This window comes from Anolis carolinensis, chromosome 5 (genome assembly GCF_035594765.1).
Source record: "Anolis carolinensis isolate JA03-04 chromosome 5, rAnoCar3.1.pri, whole genome shotgun sequence".
NCBI classification, from domain to species: domain Eukaryota; kingdom Metazoa; phylum Chordata; class Lepidosauria; order Squamata; family Dactyloidae; genus Anolis; species Anolis carolinensis.
In genome coordinates this window covers 169,598,302-169,622,757 of record NC_085845.1, presented here as the reverse complement: position 1 = coordinate 169,622,757, position 24,456 = coordinate 169,598,302, and the positions used below count along the sequence as shown (strand labels likewise).

The window sequence follows — 24,456 nt, the reverse complement described above, 5'->3', positions numbered from 1 at the left end:
TGCTTTGAGCAGTGTTTTTAAAACTATTTGATATGGGAATTAGCATTTTTTTTTCAAATGTGCCAGGCCCCAGCACCATCTTAGTTAACAAGGACTACAATTCCTTTTCCTTCTTCCTTTTAGCTCTACCCTAGAGCATTTCTCTCAATCCCTCTGTCTCTGCCCTCCTTTCCCCCTTACTTTTTGTACCATGTGCATTGAAATGCTCACTGGACTTGTTGCCATGGCAACAATAGATAGTCTTCTGCCATGGCATTTTGATTGGTCAGGGTCGGTTTTGCCTCTTTTTGCTGGGAGTGGGGTGGGGGGCTACTGGAATGAGAACAGGATGGAAAGAAGCCAAAGGCGTTGTTCCTGCCAGTGTGATGGGTATGGGTTGGTATAGGAGGGTTGGGGGCAGTGGTCCTTCTCAGCAGTAGTGTGCTTGACTGTGTGCTGTTTTGGACTGTGCACGTGAGCATGCTTGCATGCAGAGCAAGTGGGTAGTGCCTGCTCCGTTTGCTCTTGACTCCTCCGGCACTTCGATGTGCCACTCAGGCTGCCTTCAAGCAGAGAAGCACTTTGTTCTGTCATCCGATGCACAACATATACAAGCAGAGAGCAGCATTGCGAGAGCAGAACATCGCTGGAGGCCAGAACCTGCTTAGACCACCACAGACTGAGAAGAAGTAGGAGCTTTTCTGGATTATGGTTGTGGATTGAGGTAAGTTATCTGTGTTGCATGGTACAGATGCATAGAAGTCTGGAGGTTATTGCATGAGACTTGCTGATGTTCTGTCAGAGGTTTTCAGTACGCTTCTTGATCTCTCTCCTAGCAAAGGTGTTAGGAATCCATCCCTTCATAGACTTATGAAGTCTCTTTAAGAGAGAAAAACTAAGATCATCATCATCATCATTGTTATTATCATTATCTTACTGTTTCCTCAAATTGAATGTCACCATCATTGGCTGCTTCTTATGCTTAAATCTCTCCTTTGTGCAGATACTCAATGTATGTGATACATTTATGTGGCTGTATTGGTGAAATGCAGAGCCATTGAAGGAAAGGTAGAGAAAGGAAAATTCTATGCCTAAACTAGGTCATTAAGTAGGCTATTGTTAAAATAGTTCAGCAAAAGAGAGGTATGGCTCACTTGATCACTAGGCAGGGTGAGGCATCTGCCTCAGAAAGTAGATTTTTCATATAATAAAAGGGGAGAAAATGGCTAGTAATTTACTTCATTATTATTGTATTTTGACTGTCAGGAGAGGTGCTTCTCGGTTATATTCCCAATGCCAAAATAATTTGGCTGACTTTGAGTATTATTCACTTTTACTTGGACTACTGGCGTCCTATTTGTCGTTCTACTTCATATAGCATATATTGGAGAAGGAGGATGAAAAAGAATATATGTCATAGACATTCACCAATTGGGAATATGCAAAAATCAAAACATGTTTGGGCAGTATTCTACAGTACTGTATAAATGAGGTTGGTGGTGATAATTCTAAACAGTTAGGTTCTATTGTACTCTATTGCTGTTTCTAATGTAAGACATTTTAGTTTCTGCTCCCTAGAGTCATTTATCAGCATTTGATTTTGTAAGCCATTTTAAAATGATTCAGAACTAGTAATTATAGAGTTCAAGAAACCACAAGGCCATCCAGCCCAACCCATGTTCAAAGTCTCCAAACATGATATTTGAGGAAAGGATAAAGGGAAATGTATCACATTGAATGTAGAATGCGAGTGAGGTGTGTGTGTGTTTTAAAAGAAAATTGAATTATTGTTTTCCAGTCCCAATGATCCTTGCACAGGAGAGTTGACATTTACAGTGCAGTCCTATACGTGTTTACACAGAACTAAATCTCATTGGGTTGAATGGGGCTTTCTGTGTGTGGCTACAGAGTATGCAGTAAATATAGATAGGATTATAACCTTAATGCAACATAAGCACATGTACAAAGTCCCATTAAACTCAGTGATATTTCTGAGTAAATGTCACCAGAATTGTAGTACTACAGTAGTAGAACAAAAGGGGATTAAAAGGTCTCTGTATAGCTAAATTTATAATTAGATTTGATATTTTGTTTTGAGTTGATGTGTCATGTGAATGGCACCTGCTTCTTGCTTGGCTTAGTATTCAAATTCAAAAAAAGTCCAATTTCCAAGCTCTTTTGCTTAAAGAGTTGTCAGAGTGGCTTAGTTAAATAAAAATTTCCATTGCCATTATGAGACTCAATAGAGAGGATAGAGAGTGTTGCAGCTGAAGATTAGGGTATTGTTTCCTTTCCAAACGTACAATAATACACCCATTTCTTTCTGAAGAGATCCATTGTTTCCTTCATATCTTGTATCTGTTTTTTAAAATTAAGGTCAGAGAAGGAAAGGCCTTTCATTTATAGATTAAATATTCACACAGGAAACAACTGACTAACTTTCAGATGATTTTTAGAAGTATTTTTCTATACAGAAACAAGAAATGAATTTCCGTATATCATGAATCACAGTGATCTTGGCTATTTTTTTTATATAAATTACAATATGTAACGTGGTTTTTATTCAAGGGTTATAAATGCCATTTTCTAATTGGTTATATCATTGAAATGTGGGGAAAGATTATTAAACTGCAAAAACTTTGTTTTTGTGGGACATTCTGTAGCACATTTTGCTATAGTTTTTCAATGAATATCTCATAGAGTCTTAACCAATTCAACACAATTTGTGGCAGCCACAAAAGTATAACAACTACTTTCAAAGTAAGTACAGCACAATTAAACAACAAAACAATTTCATACCAGGAACAGATTTTTTTTCCAAATTTTGTTATATTGTGTTATCAACTAGTTCAAGAAGTCTGTTTATAAAAGATCAGAAATGATCTCATATTTATCCTTACCAGATTTAAGAAAACACGGAATTCAATTTATAATACGTTCTGCCAGAGCCAGATCTACCATTAGGTAGGGTGAGGCAGAATGAGGCAACTGTCATTGAAAGTAGAGTTTGAGTGTAATGGAAAGGCAGAACTTTGTTATTACTGTACTTTGATTGTCAAGGGAGAGGTGCTTTTGTGGTCTTATTCTGCACATTACACAATAACTCGCATACATCAGGACTTTGGGCACCTTGATATAACCTAGATTACGTGATAATGCAAACAGCCCAGCATATAAGCCTAGATGATGTACTTGCAATGCAAAACTGGGTTTTGACAGATTTGAAGTGACAGTCATGTGGATGCTAGATATTGGATTCTGACACTGCACTCTTCTAGAGGGGCCAAATGAGCTACTTCACTACTTTCCTTTTGACAAGCACAAGCAGCACAGATTTTAAAACATGGTATTTGAGTCTAGGAGTTTACATTGAGTTAGTGAATGGATTTATTCCCTTCTTGTTGTTTGTTATTTTATTCTGTAGTAGCATTACAACTGATTTTATCTGGTTGTCGATAGTAACCTTAGCAGGATTGGCTGAGTAGTACTCTGGTTGCAGATGCTGGAAGGTGGCAGTATGGAGCTGGAGAAGAAAAGACCACTGCCTGTATGTAGCCTAGCTTACTGCCTTCAGGTGTGGTAAATCTCTCACTGCAAGGATGGAAGAAGGTCTTAAATGCCAATCCAATCACTTCTTGTATGTGGAATGGGAAGGACAGCCATCTTGTTTATTGCTGCATGAATCAAACTATATGGGGCCAGCTCTGCAGCTGAACTGAAAAGAATGATCAGAATATTTTAGAGTTAATAAAGTAAAATCCTTAGTATATAATACTCAGCAGATAAAACAAAGAGGTATATGCATATATATTATGAAGTTTTATTATTCTGTCTTTCCTATCAGGAATGCTGTGACAGAAAAAGAACAAACATTTGAGGGGGAAAGTCAATTGTTCAAGGTAAGCCACTCTTTTGCCTTAATAGGCAAAGATTGTTCTTTGATGACCCTAGAATAATTCCAGTGCATTGTGCCACACAAAAGGTCTTCAAATGGAGGCACTGATTTAAAGGGAAAGAAGAAAAGGAAGCAGAAATCAGAAGTTACCATCATGACTAAATCAGTAATATCTATTCAACAACAGGAATTCCACTCTCAAATGCAGTCCCTTCATTCTGAATACTGTGTTATTGTTGGAAGAGTAGTAAATGGTAAGGATGCTATGGAAAAAAGAATAGTGTTTAACCATGTGTTCATAGAATCATAGAGTTGGAAGAGACCACATGTGCCATCTAGTCCAACCCCCTGTCATGCAGGAAAAACGCAAAGTACCTCTAACAGATGTCCATCCAGCCTCTATTTAAAAGCTTCCAAGGAATGAGCTTTCACTGTTAAACTACTTTTACAGCCAGGAAGTTCTTTCTGATGTAATTTGAATCCATTGCTCTGTGTCCTCCAGGGCAGCAGAAAACAACCCTGCTCCCTCTTCCTTATGACATCCTTTCACATATTTATACATGGCTACCATGCCTCCTCTCAACCTTCTTTTCTGCAGGCTATACAGACTCAGCTCTTTAAGCCACTCCATTCATGGCATCCACACCTTTGATAATTTTAGTTGCCCCCCTCTGGACAGCTTGTCAATAACTTTTCTAAACTGTGTCACCCAGAACTGGACATAGTATTCTAGGTGAAGTCCAACCAAAGTAGAATAAAGAGGCATATGATCTAGACGCTATACTCCTTTTGATGAAGCCCAAAATCCCATTGGCTTTTTTTGCTGCTGCATCATATTGTTGGCACATGTTTAAGTTTTTATCTACTAAGACTCCAAGATCTTTTTCACATGTACTGTTGTTGAGCCAGGCGTCACCCATCCTGTATCTTTGCATTTCATTTTTTCCTACTTAAGTGTAGTATCCTACATTTCTTCTTGTTGAAATTCATTTTTTTTAGTTTTAGCCTAGCTCTCTAGCCTAGCCCACATTTGACTAGTTTGTTTGAAAGAAGATCATGAGCAACCTTGTCAAAGGCCTCACTGAAATCAAGATACGCTACATCCACAGCATTCCCTGTATCTACCAGGTTTATAACTCTATTTAAAAAGAGACAAAATTAGTACTTATGATTTGTTTTTGAGAAATCCATGTTGACTTTTAGTGACCACAGCATTCTTTTCTAAGTGACTGCATACTGCTTCCTTAATGATCTGCTCCAGAATCTTTCCTGGTATTGATGTTAAGCCAACTGGATGGTAATTATTTGGGACCTCTTTTTTCCCTTCTTGAAGATAGGGACAACATTTCCCCTTCTCCGGTCTGCTGGGACCTCTCCCATTCTCTAAGAATTCTCAAATGTTATTAGTTCTGAAATGACTTCTAGTTCTTTCAATGCTTTTGGATGTAGTTCATCTGGGCCTGGAGACTTGAATTCGTTTAGAGTAGCCAGGTATTCCTTGACTACTTATTTACCTATTTTGGGTTGCATATCACCCCATTGCCTTGTCCACCCCATATTGCTCAGGTTGAATACTGATTTTCTTTTGGGCAAAGACTGGAGCAAAGAAGGCTTTGAGTAATTCTGCCTTTTTGCCATCTCCTGTCAGCATTACATCATTCTCTCCATACAGAGGCCCTACCATTTCTTTGTTCTTCCTTTTTTACTGACATAACCAAAGAAACCCCCTTTTAAAAATCTCTCTGGCAAGCGTGAGCTCATTTTGTGCTTTAGCCTTTCGGACCTTTTCCCTGCATGTGTTTGTTATCTGTTTGAATTCCTGAAGTGGATACAATAAAGTTATGAAGAGAGGATCAGAAAGAATCTTGCTAGCTGAAGTCGCATATGACCTTCAGGTGTAAGTCAAACTTTTATACAGCACCCTCATGCATAAAACCTACATGTGTATATTGTGTTTTGCATGCTTAGTTGAAACTTTATAAACCCTGACAAAACTAGAGTTTTGCATTTCATTCTGAACTAATTTCACTTACAAGTATTGAATATTTGCAGTGGCTTTTGATTTGATATTGATAAGCTTGATAGTGTTTTTTATGCAGTCTATACACCATATTAATAGCATGTATATTTGCCTTCTTTTTCTACAGCAGCCATGCCTCATTTCTTGGATTGGTTTGTGCCAATGTATTTGATGATCTCAATTCTGATCTTGGTGGGCTTTGGCGCCTGCATATACTACTTTGAGCCAGGACTACAGGAAGCACACAAATGGAGGACGCAACGGCCAATCATGGAACGAGACCTTCGGAAAACATTGATGATACGAGATAACCTTGCATTTGGAGTGCCTGAAGTTTAGAATCTTGCTCTCACATAAGAATGTGAAAGTATCTGTAATATACAAAGTCCATTTTCTTTTTCAGGTTACAATGAGAGCTAGCTCAGGGTTTTTTTCAACTGCAAGGATGTGGTCAAACCAAAACTTCCTTTCTTGCTGACATGAATTTCCTTTAAAAGTATACTTTGTTGTCATATATACAGTACTTCTAAGGCAAGGCTTCTAGACTGATGTCATCTCAAAACACATGTTTTCTGTCCTTAAACAACTGCCCTAAAGATTGAGACGTTTTTTCAGTTGGAATTTTTGACCCTTCATAATTAATATTTTCTGTTAGCTTGGTGGGAATGGTCAGATTTTTACAAAAACCTTTGTCTTTCCCAGGAATATACTATGTTTTGCTGTAAATGTGATCTGAAGTCATTGCTTGACTGCCTCCTAAACAAGTGTCCACCTCACAAAGATCACTCTTGCCACTATTTCATTGCTTCAAGTCTCTCAGTTGAGTGCAAATCTCAGAATTGATTGATTACACAGACCAAATTCCCTTCTGACATCCATCATTGAGTTTCAATATATTTAATGGCACATTTTGTGAAGCTTATTCATTGTCTATACATACATTTGGATTTTGGGGAGTTTCAGTGCTCAAAAGCTCTCTGCCTCAAAATTCATTCACTAAAAATCACTTTAGGATTAACTATGCTAATTAAATATCAATAAGGATGCAGGGGGCTTTATGATTTATTGGGGCTTTTGTTGCGAGCATGAGATGTATTTTTTTTTAGACTTGTGTGATCTAGAACCCTACAGTGGGAAAAGCACTTTTTCAATCCTTTTCTGCAGCAGTCTTCTGAAGAGGCCTATCAGGTGTATCCTCTCAGTCCCTGTTTATGTTTTTAGACAAATCATCAAAACATCTAACTGTGAAGTATCTTCACACAACCTACCTTTCTGCATGCCTGCTAAAAGGGACTATGATGCAAGCTGTGACCATGTAGTTCCAACCACTAACTATTCTTCTGGATCTCTGTTATATAGGGTGTTTATGAGGTAGTTTTGTTTTTTTATCCCTACAGAGTGTTTGCACTTTGATCCATGCTTCCTATAGGGGAGTTGCATTGCCAAAGGGAAAACGGACTCACCTGTAATCCCAACTATACTGTTTATAGTGTGTAGACAGCCTACTAATAATATTGGCAAAATCGAGAACCTATGACAGGGGCAGACAAATGTGACTTTCCAGAAGTTGTTGGATTGCAATGCCCAACATTCCAGTTCAGCATCCTCTGATGGGCCATAGTTTCCCACCCTTGACCTATGGCATGGAGAGCGTCTCTAGCCCCTGTCCTCTTTGACTGCAAAGTAGAATTTATACTCTCCGGCACAGTGTGACATGTTCCATTGTTATAAAGTAATAATGTTCTAGTCTTGTGATAAGCAGCTCTATGTGTATACATTCCATTTTAGGGTAGGGACTTGTGTCTTTACTTCTCCACTATGCTCATGCATACACATTCCATAAGAAGGTAACAGGCATTGATGCCATAAAAAGTAACATTTCACTATTTTTCAGACAATCCCCAAATTTCACTCTGCCCTCAGTACCAGAGACATATCTTTACACTGGGTGCTTCACCCTGAATGCAAACACTCCTATAGCACATCATTTTTCTCTGTCTCCCATATTATCCTGCCATATCTAGGTGCTGCCTTCCCATATACTTCAATACATTCCACTGAGTCTATTGTTTCATTCTGTGCCATAGTCCATGATGGTCCACATACTATCACAGGAACCTGGAAGCCTACTGGAAACATACTCAGTTATTTATCATGTCTTTTCAGTCAGCTCACAATGAATTGTTTGTAGGATAAAATTGTTTGCCCAATGATTACTCTTGCCTGAAAATGGATGCTTTGTTCTCTCAGCAGCTACTCAGTTGGAGTATAGTATATTGCATGTTGTGGTGTATGAGTTGTAGTAAGTAACTGCCAAAAGACACCGCTTACATTGGCAAATGCCGTTTTTAGCACAAAAAGGGGAAATATTGTTTTTTTGTGGGGTAAGTCTTTTGGCCATGCAGGTGTAAAGATCATATCACATCAAAACTTCTATGGAATTTATTTTCCTTTGGATAGGCAAACAGACCGTGAGAGAAAACATCAGTTTCTAAGATGGTTAAAACAGTAGGATGATTTACACCATAGATTTTGACTAAAATTTGGAAATGTTACTTTGAGGCCAGTAACTCCCAGAAGCCCTCAGCTAGTATGGCCAGCCACTAACTAAGCTTTCTGGGAAGTTTAGCCTAAAATCTAACACTCCAAGCTATAAACAGAAAAATACATTCCACTATGGATTTTAATGAAATATGTGTCATTTTGAGCACCTAAAAATTCAATTTATTCCTAATATTGTTCAGTTAGTTGTTTGCTGGCCTCAACTGAGAAGTCCTTGCATGTAGCAACAGGCTCTCCAAGAAGCAGCCTTTCTATTAAGCAAAATAAGCACCAACCCTTGGATGACATATAAATGACAAACTGTCATTTATTTATACTGAGTGTGCATATGTCCATGTATGTATTGGATTTCTTCTTAGTCACCAAAACATCACAGAGCATTTGAGTGGCATTCTGTGATACATAAAGATCAGATGGTACTGCCACAGTTAACCTTCTGTTTATTGAGTGCATGTATGAATCTGATCCAGTACTGGGCCTTGAGTTCCTCTGTATAAGTATGATAGATATCTCAACTATATGCAATATAGTTGAAGTGACAATGTGAATTAAACTAAAAAGAGGAATGCACACATGCCTGTTTTAGCTTGTTTTTCTCCCGACAAGCAAAGATATATAGATTGCGGTATGTGTTTGATGTGTTTCTTTCATTGTGTGGAAAAGAAATAAGAATGCCAGTGTTAAACACCACAGAAAGCAAGCCATTGATGTAAGGTTTGTCTAGCCAGTCATTTTCTTAGTGGGAACAACTAGCAGGTGCATAAGTAGTAAAGGTAAAGGTTTCCCCTGACGTTATGCCCATGGGGGTTGGTGCTCATCTTCATTTCTAAGCCGAAGAGCCAGCGTTGTCCGTAGACGCCACCTAGGTCATGTGGCTGGCATGACTGCATGGAGTGCCGTTAACTTCCCGCCGGAGCGGTTCCTATTGAACTCACATTTGCATGTTTTCGAACTGCTATGTTGGCAGACTATGTAATTCATTATTCCAATGTGTTCTGGATTACTGTTCAGTCTGAGTATGCCCTATGAAAAGGCAGCATTGTCGGGTTCTAAGATGATATTCTGCTCCTTATCATGAATAGAAATGAATGACCATCCATCTGTGTCCATGACCAATTACTTGGTACTTCTAATATAGCCATAGTCTCTGAGTGTCACTTGGAGACCTGTTTTCTGGGCCTTGATTTCTTCTGTGATGACTAGATTACCAATGCAAATAAAGGGACCCCAGGCTGTGCAATGGGGCAGCAATAAGTATTCTTTATAAAAGTTTTATTAGAGTTTTATGACTTTGTGAACGAGCTACATTGTTATTTGACGCTCCATGTTGTTCTTCTTATTTTGGAGGGGAAAAACTCATTACACAATGTTTTTGCACTAATAACACTTTATTTTTCTCATGTTTGAAGGTTCTTTTCTCAGGGCTGCATCACATGGTGATAATGAGAGGGGAGAAAGTATGTTTGCAGTATGGCCACTATATTGATTGTACTGCAAATATTATTTCTTATAATTAAAGTAATTCTCACTATAAAATGATTTATGTCATGTCATCCCTTAGCTGTAAGCTTTTTGCAGATATAGTGATTTCACTAAAACTTCAGAATATATCCTGCATTAGTCACAGAGTACTGATATACACTATTGGTAGTGATGTATTGTACAATATAAGAAAACAATGTCCCAGACTCAGTTGTTAGTCCCAGCTTTCCCATTAAATCACTGGAAATTATGCCGGTTAACACTTATCTAAACTTTATTGATTGGATGGGTTTTCTATTGATGTTGTGTGCCTTCAAATCATTTATAACTTAATGGCAACCTTAAGACTGTCATAAGTTAGAGTTTTCTTGTCAACTTTTGGACAGAGGAGGTTACCTTTGCAAGTGCTCAAACCACTACATTGTGCTGTCTTGGGTCTGCCATATGTGGAAGTAAATTGAAATTCGACTTTAGCCAGGTGTCCAGACATTAATAGAAAAGAAACCAGCTGCTTAAAGTACATGTCTGCAAATAGGAATGTCAAATTTTTGTTTCAACCATGAGCTTCATCTTCTCATGAAGTTTCGAACCACAACTTTCTTCAAAATTATTAAGTGAAAAATGTAAGATCTTCACTTGTACTGTGTCCAACCAAATGTATATCCAGTCCAACATCTTGGACTCTAATGGCAAAATAGTTGCCTTTGAGAAGTCTACTTGAGCATAAGTAGACCCTTTTACTTGTATTCCACAGCAACTGGTATGTAGAGGTATATTGTCTTCAATACTGCCAATATGACTAGTATCCATTAATATTCACACCCTCTAGCAACTCTTGAAGAAGCTTGCAATTTTTAATTTCTGCCCTGGGGAAACTCAAGAATCCTTTGTCCCCACATGTTACCAGCATGATTTTTATTTTAGTAGCATAAAATTTTCTTTGAAACAAACTAAATAGACAAAGCTATGGGTGCCAACACTTCTTAGAATTTGTAGAGCTAGGTAAATGCTTGGAAATATCTTCCTAACATAGAGAGAAGGGCAACCAACCATTTGATATAAGGAAACTGAAAATCCTGTTTATCCAAACTTTCTTTTTGTTAAAAAAGACCTAACATTATAATAGAGGTTGTGGGGGTCTGTTTCCCTTCAAATTGTGTTGGGCTATAACTATAACCATCCTAGAACATTACTTATGTTGATGGGAGTTAGAGTTCACAACTTCCGGAGTGCCACAAACTCCTTACTCCTTGATTAGAATAACCAATGACCTGTATCTACTCCATCTCAAACCTTTAACTTCTTTCCTATATTGAATATATGTGTTAACATGTGAATGTTATACCTCAATTATAGCTTTTAGGCTAGACTGGTAGCCTCGTCTGGGGCCACTACTGAACTGAAAGAAAAAAACCTGACTGGAAGTAGTCCAAGTCCTAAAATGTATCCATATTTGATGTAAGCACTCAAATAGGCATATGATGTTTTAGACTTTTATCATAAAGCATTTTATTTCATTTTGATCACTCCATCTCATAATTTACTGCATCATTTTGATATTAGGAGAGCACTGAAATGAACAAAAATGAGATAAAGTGGATGTAGTATTTTACAAATGCATTGCAGAGGTCACTGTTAACACTGGTCAGCAGTACATGAATAAGCTGTGATGTTAGTTTACTTCCAAAATCATTTTTCTTTTTAGTTGTCATTTTGTCTTGTACTGTAAATTTAACTGTGAACTTCTTTGTCTCAGGAGCTAAGAGAAAGCTGAAAGCAGTGTAATGCCTGTGTGATGTCTTGGAAAGTATTTTTCTCGGCATAGTTTTGTGCTGTTCATTTGTAAATGCTCCTGCTCCTGGTGAAATGCTATTTCATGTTACATGTCATTTAGTGCTTTAATATGAAGAGATGTAGAATTGTAATAAACTATTAGAAACATGTTTCCTGATGTTTCTTCTTTCTGGCATTTATGTCAAATTTTTGAACAGGGATTTCCTTGACTAAGCCTATGAGGTGTATATGTTCATTTTTTTCGGGTTGCTGTGTGCCTTCAAGTCATTTTTTACTTATGGCTCCCCTAAAGCAAACCTATTATAGGGTTTTATTGGCAAGATTTGTTCAGAAGGGTTTACCTTTGTTTTCCTCCAAGGCTGAGAGAGTGTGACTTGCCCAAGGTCACCCATGGCTGCGTGGGGATTCAAACCTTGGTCTCCAAGGCCTTTCCAAAAAATTACACTATGATCCCATCTGTGTTACAAACTACAATTCACTTCTCAATTACCTGAAGACAATACCATTTGGGGGGCAGATATCAGCCAAGAAGAAGTAATAGTCATCTAGGAACGGGTGCAGGTCCTGGTCAGGATCAAGAATACATTCTAGATTAAGACCCATGGCTTCCTATTCTTAGAATAACTTAATTGCATCATATTGTTTGGCACTGTAGGGACTTTTCTCTACACAGCTGGACTACTGTGGTGTGAAATGTTTTGAAACATTTGCACATTTTATTAACCATCTTAATATAAATATTTCAAAACATTTTGCACCTCAAAGACACCAGATCCTGTCTTGGAAGCTAAGCAGGATCAGCCCTGATTACTGCTTGAATGGGAGACCACCAATAAATCCCAGCCGCTAAAGGCTATATTTCAGAAGAAGGAACTGGCAAAATCATGTTTGCCTTAGGAATTCTAAAAAGTGAAATTCATAAAGTCACCATACGCTGACCAACAACATATACACATTAATAATCTTGGCTGACTGGGAACATACAACTAATGACATATTCTGTAATGCTATTTACACAGTTGGAGTGGTTGAATTTGGTCCAGGTAAGCCACAAAGTAAATGTAAATCCTCAAGAGATTGTATATTCCCATGTCCAGAACTGCATAGAGGCCACTGGCGAAATTAAATAATTGACGTATTCAGGCATTGAATGTTTGCCTTTTTTTATTGGAATCCGCCCTGAGTCCCTTCAGGGAGATAGGGCAGAATATATTTGTTTATAACCTTGAAGGACTGTATAATAGAATATAAACATCATTGGTGTATAATAGAATATAAATATCAGCTTTGTTTTCCATATTGTAAGTTGTGGCATTTTCTTGTGCTATTGCTTCCTACTTACAACTAAGCATACATTCAGAGTGATTTTGATTTTAGTTTTAAGGAAGCGTTTGCAAGTGAAGGACAGGGATTCAAAATCAGATTACCAGAGCCTGAATCTGGTCTTTCTGGCATTCCCAGTCCAGCTCTCTGGGTTTTTCTTTTCCATAATGACATTGATCAGAACTTTCTTAGCAGTTTGCTCATCCATTCTAATAATTTGAAATGTCTCTCCTAAGTTTTAAGACTTCATCCCACACAATAAAAGCACAATTTATACACATTTAAGAATTGGCAACCCAAGGAGCACATCACATGATGCAAGCTTCAACTGTGGGTTCCAGGTATTTCGGTTTCTAAAGTGTGGGTTTTTCTGATGATTACTAAGTCGATTGATAATCAACTTCTTTTGCAATTCTTTGCATAGAGCCAGGCAAAATGGCCAATGTCCATCTGTGATGTTAATCCCTGTTGTCTGCTTGCAAATAATAGCCATGTTACAGAAAAAATGAATGCACATCCCATTGTTAGGCATAAGAGAGCATGAAATCTCCATACAGTTTTCTTGAAAGAACTGTTAACTCTGCTCCTGTCCTGCCACTTCTATCAAGTATGAGTGAGCAGTGTGAAAGGCAATTGTGATCCTTGATGTTGAATGATATTGTGGCAATCATCTTAGGATGCTATCTTGCATGATGCACAGATATTATAAATAGCATGATTTTTTGAGGATCACCTGTAATAAATTAAGGGATCTGTGCACCACTGATTTACAACAGGGATTGGGTACAAGGGGGATTCTGATTATAGGACTGCAAATTCCATCATCTCTCAACATTGAATTGCTGAGTAAGGCAGATACAGCTGTAGTCCAGCAATATCATATCCTCCACTACACTGTGTACCACTTAAGGCAGATTTGTCTGGGAATGACAGGGTTAGGGTGGCAAGAATGTGGTAGGGTCAAAGGCCTGGAATGGAAGTAATGTTAGGATTCCATGCCCTTTGAATCTTCCACAGAGAGCATATTGTTCCACCCCCTTCCTGCTTTTATGCCCTGTAAACAAACACCAGATGAAGATGGAAGTTTGCATGATGTTTGGGTAGATAGGAATATTTCCTTGTATGACTGAGTATCTCATAGGATCAAATGTCTTAAGAGACTCTAGTCCAAAGCAAAACACTCCCAAATTATAAACTATGAAAAATAGAGAAAGATCCAAGAAAGACACTATAGAATTGGGTTGCTGTGGGTTTTCCGGGCTGTATGGCTATATTCCAGAAGCATTCATTCCTGACGTTTCACCTGCATTTATGGCAGGCATCCTCAGAGGTAATGGGATATACCTCATTACCTCTGCATATGCCTGCCATAGATGTGGAGAAACGTCAGGAAAGAATGCTTCTGGAACATGGCAATACAGCCTGGAAAACCCACAGCAACCCAGTGATTCTGGCCATTAAAGCCTTCGACAACACACTATAGAACTGTATTGTTGAAGGCTTTCATGGCTGTAATCACTGGGTTGTTGTGAGTCTTTTGGGCTGTATGGTCATGTTCCAGAAGCTTTTTCACCTGACATTTTGCCCACATCTGTGGCAGGCATCCTAAGAGGTTGTGAGGTATGTTGGAACTATAGAACTATTTGAAAAGCATCTATAAGATTGTTGCTACACATCATTTAGAGCTTGGTAAGTTATTTCTGAAGAGTAGTTAGTTACAGTTATAGTTCCAAACCCTCCTGAACTTAGTTATTCTTATAATACAAAGACTATTTGCGTTCTTGAAAGCATCTAAAATAATTACTTTTGAATCTTTTTTTAAATGAATGCTATAGGCCACGGGGCATATAATTTCTTCTTGCCTTCATCTGCTCATTGCTACAACACAACCAAAATAATGCAAGGAAGTAACAGAAGACACCGATTTAGTCATACAATACTACTTCTCTAGTGAATCCCTCTGATTATAAAAGTAACTAAGAGTTATGCTCCAAAAGGAGTGAAGTTATTCCTCCTCATGTTACATTTATAATATACTACAGCATTAATTACCATAAAGGGGATGAATTACAAATAAGCAGTAAATTTGTAAATTGTCACTTTCAAATTCTGGCATCCCTTTAAAGGGACAGGAGTAACTAAACTATTTAAGTGATATTTTCTGTCAAAGGGATTTATAACTCTGTTGCTGTTTTGGTGCAGTTGTAGCCCTGCCTTCCTTGCTGACCTTGCTTGTCCTTCTGAAGAATTGACCATAGATCAATCACTGAACAATTACAAAGCCTTATCCACCCACATCTGCTAGATGCATTTTAAAATAAGAGCAATCACATTATGTTAAGTCAACCCACTGGTCCTTCTGGTTCACTCCTTCTTTGGAAAGTGAATCAACCTGATTTGGTGCAGGAGAGTCAATCTTATTTGTAGCTGGGCTCTCACCCTGATGATAGTATGTACTGAATGTATTGTTAAAATGCATTTTAAAAACATACTCTCAAACCTATAGAGACTTTAAAATATGATTAAAAACATGTATGGATCTATGATGCTTACATATGATTGCCTATACTCATGTATATCTCTAGAAATTTTAGTCAAAAAGTGACCCCCAAAATCTGGGTTAACTTATTCATGAGTCAATGTAAGTAGTTTACCTTCACTCTTTATCAAAAGAGGAACCATCCCCTCCTCCAAGTAAAATGGTGAAAGGAAATAGCTTATCTGCCCTGGGATAATCAAAACCAGCACTAACCAACTCTACTCTCTCCATTATGGTGCCACTTCTGGCCTTTTTGAATGTCTGCGCAGGAAAACTAGAGGTGGCAACTAGGGGCAGCTGGTCTCCTTAGGAGTCCTGGCGCTTTCCATCTTCCATGGAATGATATTGACTTATACACAGGTCACATAAAAATCCATAATTCTGTCCCCAAAACTTGCCCTCAACTTATATACAACATTGACTTACAAATGAGCATACACAGTAAGTATGGTATATATATGGTTAGAACTCATTGAACTGAAGAAGTAAGCTTTCCCCCCTACACCAAGATATATTGACCTACTACTTCTTCCCCTCTTTAACTGCTGGATATGCCATTAGCTCCATATCCTTGTAAGGTAAAGGATGTTAAGTTTCGTTGTGTCTGACTCTGCGGGTTGGTGCTCATCTTCATTTCTAAGCCGAAGAGCTGGTGTTGTCCATAGGCACCTCCAAAGTCATGTGGCCAGCATGACTGCATGGAGTGCTGTTACCTTCCCACCAGAGCTGTACCTATTGATCTACTCAAATTTGCATGTTTTCAAACTGCTAGGTTGGCAGAAGCCGAGGACAACAGCAGGAGCTCACTCCACTCGCCGGATTCGAACTGCCTACAATATGTCTGAGAAAAGGTTCACTGCAGAAAGAGGGTGGGAATATCAACATCTATAGTATCATAAAAGTACTATTTGTATATTTCTGTCCCCAGAGGCTTTGCTTCATGCATTTGATGAAATGGGCTAAAATCCATAACAGCTGATGCTAGAAATTGTTTCTTTCCAATTCGTCTAAAAAAATTTCCTTTATATCAAAATATATGTGTATTGTAATGTGTGTGGACAGGTATCTACTGATCAACCCCAAGTCTGTAAATTCTTGAGCTGCAACTAACTCAGAAGCCTTAAGGACCTCATCACACTAGAGCAGGCATGGGAAAACTTCAACTCCCACAATTTCTAACAACCAGTAGGGAGTTGAAGTCCAAAACATCTGGAGGGCCAAAGATTGCCCATGCTTGCACTAGAGCATGGATCCACTTTAAATCCAATTTCTGCCTCCTGCAGAATTCTGGGGCTTGTAGTTTAGGAAGGGGCCTTTAAACAGCTCAGACAGACAAGTCCTGGGCCTCACTAAATCACAAACCCCAGGGTTCTGCAGAAGGCAGAAACCAAATTTAAAGTGGATTCATGCCATGGTGTGAAGAGGCACTAGTAGTGTGAACATGAGTGCAAGTACAAACAATCTGGGTTCCAATGCTACTCTACAGACCACCGTAGTAAGTCCAATTTTTTAGGCACCAAAGTAGATAGTACAGCAACAGAATTCCAATGCTGGCTCAGCCACTTCATGTCAAACATTCAGAACGTGATCGTGAACAGGGTATATGGGTGAGGATGGATTCACAACAGACCTCCACAATGAGCCCCCATCCACAACCTGTTTCCTAAAGCCTTTAGAGCTGGTGGAGTTTGAAACCTGGAGGAAAAAACACGGCTATTCACCCTCCATCCATCCAGACAGATATCTGAAATGCATATGGGATTTGCTTGCTAAGTTGTTATCTAGAAAATGAATATTCACAGTGCTTGTAGTTGTTGACAGTGTTTCATGCAAGGAGACCTTTAGGATGCATTCACCCTTGTTTTCCCCCCCCTCATTTTCTAGTCGGAGCTCTTCATAAGTGCTCCCATTCAGTGCCTGCCCACTCCTTCATGTCTCTGTGTTCAGCTGCGTTCAGCTCCAAGTTCTCCCCTTTCTCTTAGTTAAGCACTTTAGAAGGATGGGAAAACACCCCAGAGTTAAAAAGAATGGATAGAAAAAGAAAAAAGCACACAAGGAAGAAGGTTGGATACATTCATCATGGTATTCTGGAGATCTGAATATTACACACCTGCAGCTCCTGGTAACTGCTTATGTAGTCAACAATTTTGGTTTGCTGTGATTTACAAGAGTCCAGGAGAGGGTCCAGTTGTCCTTTGAAAAACAAAAACAAAACCAGGAATATGTATGAAGTCTCTGGGATATTGGATCCTTTTTCATGGTGGACACTCAGCTCCTTCACACCTACATTCCAGGTAAGCCTTTAATGCTCTCTTTCAACATAAAAATCCTCTGGTGAGAGAAAGGAAGGAAGAAAAAGAAATACCAGAACAAGGAACACAACTGAGGCAAGCAATAGTTTTTAAGATATCAAAAAGGAGACTGAGATATTATGTTCTGTGCTGTACGTATATTTCTTTTGTCCCATGCAAACTCTAGCCAAATAGGATTTGAACATGATTGAAACACTACAAAAATCTGTTTGCTCAAAATAAGAGTGAAGTGATTGCACAACTACCATTTTAACCATTTTGACACTTGCAAATTTGTCTCTGTTCCTACACTTCATATGAAAACTGGACAAGTAAACAGGCTGAGAAGGGGGTTATTGTCTTGTATCCAGCAGGCAAAGCAAAATGCCTCTCTGAATGCTTTACCTCCTTGGATTGTAATGATATATTCCAGCTGCACTTACCCTCTCAGGAATCCAATAGAAAAACAATTTCAAAGTAGATCTCTGAAAGCTGAAGCCAACTCATACTGGTTTATGCAACATAAATGTAGAGTCCCATTGTCGTTATGTATCTTCTAGTCAAGTCCAACTTATGGCAAGCCTATCATAGGGAGACACACACACACATTAACAGCTCACAGTGCGAACAGAACACAAAACATAAAACAATACCAGTATCATAGAGATTTTATTTCGGGGTGGGGGCGGGAATATTCAATTTCCATTGCCTTCTCCTTAAGCTGTGATAGTATGGTGTGCTTATTTATTTACAATATTTATATTCTGCCCTTCTCACCGCAAAGTAGGCTCAGGGCAGATCACAGAACACACATATGTGGCAAACATTCAATGCCGTTTATACACTGACAGACAGTTGTACACAGACAGAGGTATAAGTTTTTCCCATCTTTGGCATCTTGGAGGCGTGTGTTCGGTTCTGGCCACGGGACTGTGCTGTCACTCCATCTCCCTGCCAAAGAGCTTTGTTTGTAAACTTCCTCTTTGGTCAAATTGCCAACATTTTTCTGGCATTTCCTTATGGGTGCCTTAAAATACCTCTTTTAAGCAGTATCTATTTATCTACTCATATTTTGCTTTCGAACCATTAGGTAGGCGGAAGCTGAGCTAAAGACCAGGAGCTGACCCTGACTTCAAACTGTCAGCCTTTCAATTGACATGATTTACTGCAGCTGGTGGTTTAACCTGTTGTGCTAAAGCCTGGCCCAGTGCTTAAAGTCCCCAATGTGTTTCCAAGGAAGCATGGGGATTTGAATCATAGCTTCCTGGAGTTTTAGTCAAATACAGTAGAGTCTCACTTATCCAAGCTAAACGGGCCAGCAGAAGCTTGGGTAAGCGAATATCTTGGATAATAAGGAGGGATTAAACCAGATTTGTGTTTGATATACCTGTTTTAACATTTTATCTTGTAAGATTGTCCTTTTGATTGTTTTACCAATATTGTTGATTTATTGTTGTAAATTTGTGTTTTTGTTTTGATTTTATATTGTGATGTTGGGCAAGACCCCATGTGAGCCGCCCCGAGTCCCTTCGGGGAGATGGGGCGGGGTACAAGAATAAATTATTATTATTATTATTATTATTATTATTATTATTAAGGAAAAGCCTATTAAACATCAAATTATGTTATGATTTTACAAATGAAGCACCAAAACATCATGTTATACAACAAATTTGACAGAAAAAGTAGTTCAATACGCAGTAATGATATGTTGTAATTACTGTATTTATGAATTTAGCACCAAAATATCATGATATATTGAAAACATTGACTACAAAAATGGCTTGGATTATCCAGAGGCTTGGATAAGCGAGGCTTGGATAAGTGAGACTCTACTGTACTCAAATCACTATATCACGCTGACTGTCTGTTGGGTCCCACATAATAAAAATGTCAGAGGGATGGAAAGCTACTTTTTGAATTACAACTCTTTAAATTCCCAGACAGCAAGACAGAGGCATACTAGCCAGGAGAATCTGGGAACTGTGCTCACAGACATTGGCAAAGGCCATGGATAAGTCAATTTTCTTCTTTTTATTTAGAACTGAGTAATGAATACAGTGCTTCCTTCATCTCTCTCCCCCTTTTTAGGTAGAACAGAGATAGCAAGCCGTGATGATGGAGAAAGAATATTCTCATTCCTCCCGTGGGATTCAGAGGTGTATTCCAACTCTAGGAGCCTCGTCCAATCCCAGCCGCATCCCAGGCCGTTCAACTCATTCTGTTGGAAGTGGAAAACTGGCAGCTGTTAACCCCATCTTGAAGCAGGACACCTGCCTCAACTCCTTCATGCAGGACTCCATGAAACGGACCTCCTTAGGAAAGGGCCAAGGGATACCCAAACTTAATTCCCGGCTTGGTCCCCCCAAACCACCCCGAAGCCATGAAGTCCTCACATCATGCCTTCCTCACCCAACATCACAGTCCCCTCAGTGGGCCACAGCCAATGGTTTGGAACCACGGAAACTAAGTTCTCTCTCATTTACGCTTCACCAGAGCAGCAGCACCCCTCCACCTGGCCGACAACTCCTCCTACACTATATGGCAAAGAGAGAACTCAAGAAGGTTCCCCTTAGAAAGGAAGCAAGGCGAGGGGAGTCACGTTTACCAAGCCCCCAGTCACCATCTGGATTACAAACCTTGCCCCCAATTGCGGATGAGAGCTCTACGGATTTGCTCACTGCCTGCTGCCATGAAGGTGAAAATCATGTTACAGAAATACCAGGTCCCCAGAAAAATGTGGCTCCCTCTAGTCCACCATCATTATCCCCTCAGTCATCTCCTGAAACCATACCAAAAAATCCCACTATTTCAGTTCCAAAGAAGGAAACTGTTCAAGAGGAACCTGCTTCTGAGGGAAGATGTGATGTTCCAAACAACACAGATGCTGGATCTGGAAAGGTGTTACTTCTCTTTCCTCAGGAGTGCCTCGAGGATGAAGCTGTGGGGGCCAACCTCATCTCTGAAGAGTCCACCTCTCCTCCTGAGACAAACCTAGATGGGTTTGAATGTAAGTCCAACAGGGAGCACGGGTCTGGCATTGGTGTACATATGGGGAGTGGTGAACTCTGTCTTGAACAACATGGAGTGATGGCAGATGATGCCTTTTATATCTGTGATGTAGTGAGTAGGCTTTGGGTTTTAAACAGTGCTTTAAAAGAGCCATCAATGTGACTGTACTTTTGGGAGGCTCGGGTTCAGCACCTTGGACAGCTATTTTTAAAGTTTAAACCAGTGGTTTCCAAACTTATTTGGCCTACCGTCCCCTTTCCAGAAAAAACATTACTCAGTGCCCCCTGGGAAGGGGGCGTGGCTTAGGTGGGTGGATGTGGCTCCTGCTCAAGAGGGTGGGGCTGAGCCTCTCCTCTAGTCCAAGATGCAGGGCTGGGAGGGGGAGGGGAGGTGGGCGGGGCCACAAATGGGCAGCCAGGACTGGGTGGAGTTACAAGCTCTGAGGCAGGGCTGAGCTTCTATCCCTGTCCTGCAACACCTGCCAGGACACAGGGGGCGGGGGCTAGAGGAGGGGGTGGGGTTTCTTCCCAAGTGCCTGACGGGGCTGAACCTCTATACCCCAACCCCGTGTTCTAATAAGCGCCTCAGGGGAGGTATACAGAGGCTCAGCCCTGTCTCACACTCTTGGGAAGAGGCCCCACCCCCTACCCTAGCTCCGCCCTCTGTGTCCCAACAAGTGCCTCAGGAGAGGTATAGATTCTCAGCCCTGTCTCGGGCTCTTGGGAAGAAGCCACACCCACTCCTCTAGCTCCACCCCCTGTGTCCTAACAGGTGCCTGAGGTGCTCAGCCCTATCTCCAGCACTTGGGAAGAGATCCTGCCCCTCCTCTGGCCCTGCCCCTGTCTCCTAATAGGTGCCATCACCGCCCTCCTGGATTGCTGCAGTGCCCACCAGGGGGTGGTAACGCCCACTTTGGGAATCACTGGTTTAAACTAAGACCTGGGGTGGGTTGACCCCCCACCCCTTCACCCCCACTCACTCTGTTGCAACTGAACCCCAGAATTTCCTGAAGCAATATTGTGATGTACAGGCAGTCCCCAAGTTACAAACAAGTTAGGTTCTGTAGGTTTGTTCTTAAGTTGAACTTGTATGCAAGTTGGAACAGGTACATTTTGAAGTGGAACTCTAGCCAAATATAAATCCAGAGGATTGTGAAAGTTGTCAAAAAGGCTAATTCTGAGACATATTAGAGCAATATGTTCCCTTCTTTTAAAAAAAATTTGTAAAAGAGTGAAATAGTAAAATCATACTATTGCACTTGAACACTCTACTTTTTTCAATTAAAACGTTTTCAAACATTCAGAAAGGAGAAAATTTGTCCAGAATAATAATAATAATAATAATAATAATAATAATAATAATAATAATAATAATAATAATATACTTTATTCATATTCCACTCTATCTCCCTGAGGGGACTCAGAGCGGATTACAGGGTACATATATGGCAAACATTCAATGCCGTTATACAGTTGAGAGCACAGGCAGACAGTACATAAACAGAGGCAAGGCTTCCCTCTTTTTTCATCTCCAGCATCTGGAGGCTCTGCTCAACTAGGCCATGGGGAGGTGCTGTTGCTTCATTTTTCCACACCAAGGAGCTTGTTGTCCATGAACTCCTTCCTGATTGAATTGCTGGCATGTTTTCAGGCATGCCTTTTACCTCACTGCCAAAGCAGTACTTATTTATCTACTCACATTGCTGTTTTCGAACTGCTAGGTAAGCAGAAGCTAGGGCTGATGGCAGGAGCTCACCCTGGCCACAGCTTGAACTGACGATCTTTTGGTCGGCATGATTTTCTGCAGCTGGAGGTTTAACCTGCTGTGCTAGCTGTTCCCACCTGTTTTTCTTCCTTTTTCATTAGCAAGAGCCCTTAATGTTCCTTTAGCATGGCCAGTAACAAAGGAAATGCCATTTTAAGTCCCTGGTCATCAAATTAGACCATTTGTTTGCCATGCTTAGCATCATCTGCAATTATTTGTACCAGATCTCTGGAGTCTTATTGCTATTTCACTCTATAGCATCTTAGCACTATGATTCCACTTCATCTGTCATGAAAGGGTCTTATAAAATCTTGTAATTTGCAGTTTAAGGAATGATATTTAGAATTTTCTTGTAGAGAACTTCATTGCTTCACCAGACTACAAATCCAAGGAGTCTGCAGGAAGTGGACATACTATTAAAATGGAATCCTTGTGCTAAGATTATGTACTGTAAAAGCGATTTTAGAAGAGGTGGAAGGAATTAAATCCAGAAACTTTTGCATGTAAAACAATGCACTTTAGCAATGACATATATGCCCTCTCTCAAAGGCAGGATATAGGATTATGTAAGTGTCAGCCATGCCAGCTAAGTGCAGCTATCCAAATGTTAAACCAGAGGGATTTGCAGAAATATTGTGCATATCCATCAGTCATCATTTGTAAAGAAAACTGCATGGATGAATACTTATATGAGGTATATTTCACTTCTTGGTCATGGGGTAATGGCTCCCCAGCCTGGTTACATGCAGTGAAATACATCTGTAAAGAACTGTCGTGGTCAGCAATCTCTACATGAGCTGTGCTTTTTATTTCATCTCCTGTGAAAATCGTTTCCCCTTGCACACGGTGGGTGTCTCTCCATCTGCCAAAGCAAATGCAAATCTCTGAGAGATGTGGAGAACTGGAGGTGTGGACTAGACACGCCTCCCGGCTCTGAGGCTTTCGTGCTCACCATGACAAATTCACCGAGACACACACAGATGTGGATGCCTACAGGCGCATGGAGAAACCGCCTGGGCACGCTCTGCACACTGACAGGGAGGCAGATTTTTCCTCGCCTGGGTGACATGCAGATCATTGCTGGCAGACACTCCACATTTCCATACAGTTGAGACCAGCTCCTTGCTGTTTCCAAAGACTTAGGATGGCGGAAGGTGTAAATGGAGCTAGAGTGCTCTCCAAGTCACTGGCTTCATTTGCTGTCATTGTGTGTCTTCAAGGTGTTTCTGATTTATGGAGGTGCCATTGTGAGGTTTTCCTGGCAAAATTTGTGCAGAGGAGATTTGCCATTGCCTTCCTCTGCGGTTGAGAGAATGTGATACCCAAGGTCATGCAATGAATGGGATTTTATAGCCAAACTGGAGGTGAAAACTCTGGCTTTCAGAGTGGTAGTCCAACACTCAAGCTCTACACCATGTTTTTATTATTATTATTATTATTATTATTATTATTATTATTATTATTATTATTAACCTCGAAATGAGTCAAATTGTAAGTAGTGGTGTTTACTTCTAAGTAGACATAGGATTGCATGATCAGCTTTAATAATTTTGCACTTTTCTGAGAACATGAACAACTCTTTTTTAAAATTGATAAATATATTCAATTGACAAACGTTTGCCATACAAGACTTATCGCGATATACATGATTCCAAAAGTTATTTTACCTTATATGACGTTTTATACATTCCTTAGATGTGTATCTCCGATTTCCCATACCCTCCCCCCCCTTTCCCCCCTCCCTCCTGGAACAGCAATTCCAAATGATGACATTGCATCAATATAACCATGTGGA

At 39.8% G+C, this 24,456-nt stretch overlaps 1 protein-coding gene and 1 long non-coding RNA gene across 4 annotated transcripts in view; both read left to right on the top strand.

Moving 5' to 3' along the window:
* Positions 1–254: 254 nt before the first annotated feature.
* smim45 (small integral membrane protein 45) lies at positions 255–11,881 on the top strand. Of its 2 annotated transcripts, none has more exons than XR_010006833.1 (3): positions 255–703; positions 3,824–3,878; positions 6,025–11,881. It is a non-coding gene; the product is annotated as a small integral membrane protein 45 (long non-coding RNA). The 2 variants fall into 2 exon arrangements; XR_506373.3 differs by having other exon boundaries at positions 272–703; positions 6,022–11,881.
* A 5,677-nt stretch (positions 11,882–17,558) lies between these two features.
* Positions 17,559–24,456, top strand: part of septin3 (septin 3) — a 39,216-nt gene continuing 32,318 nt past the window's right edge. Inside the window, exons 1-2 of one of the 2 annotated variants that reach the window (XM_008110762.3) lie at positions 17,559–17,888; positions 19,977–20,895. In XM_008110762.3, coding sequence (XP_008108969.1) covers positions 20,001–20,895 — 895 coding nt within the window. In that variant the 5' untranslated portion in view covers positions 17,559–17,888; positions 19,977–20,000. The remainder of the gene's footprint in view (positions 17,889–19,976; positions 20,896–24,456) is intronic. The other variant, XM_008110761.3, reaches the window with a different exon arrangement.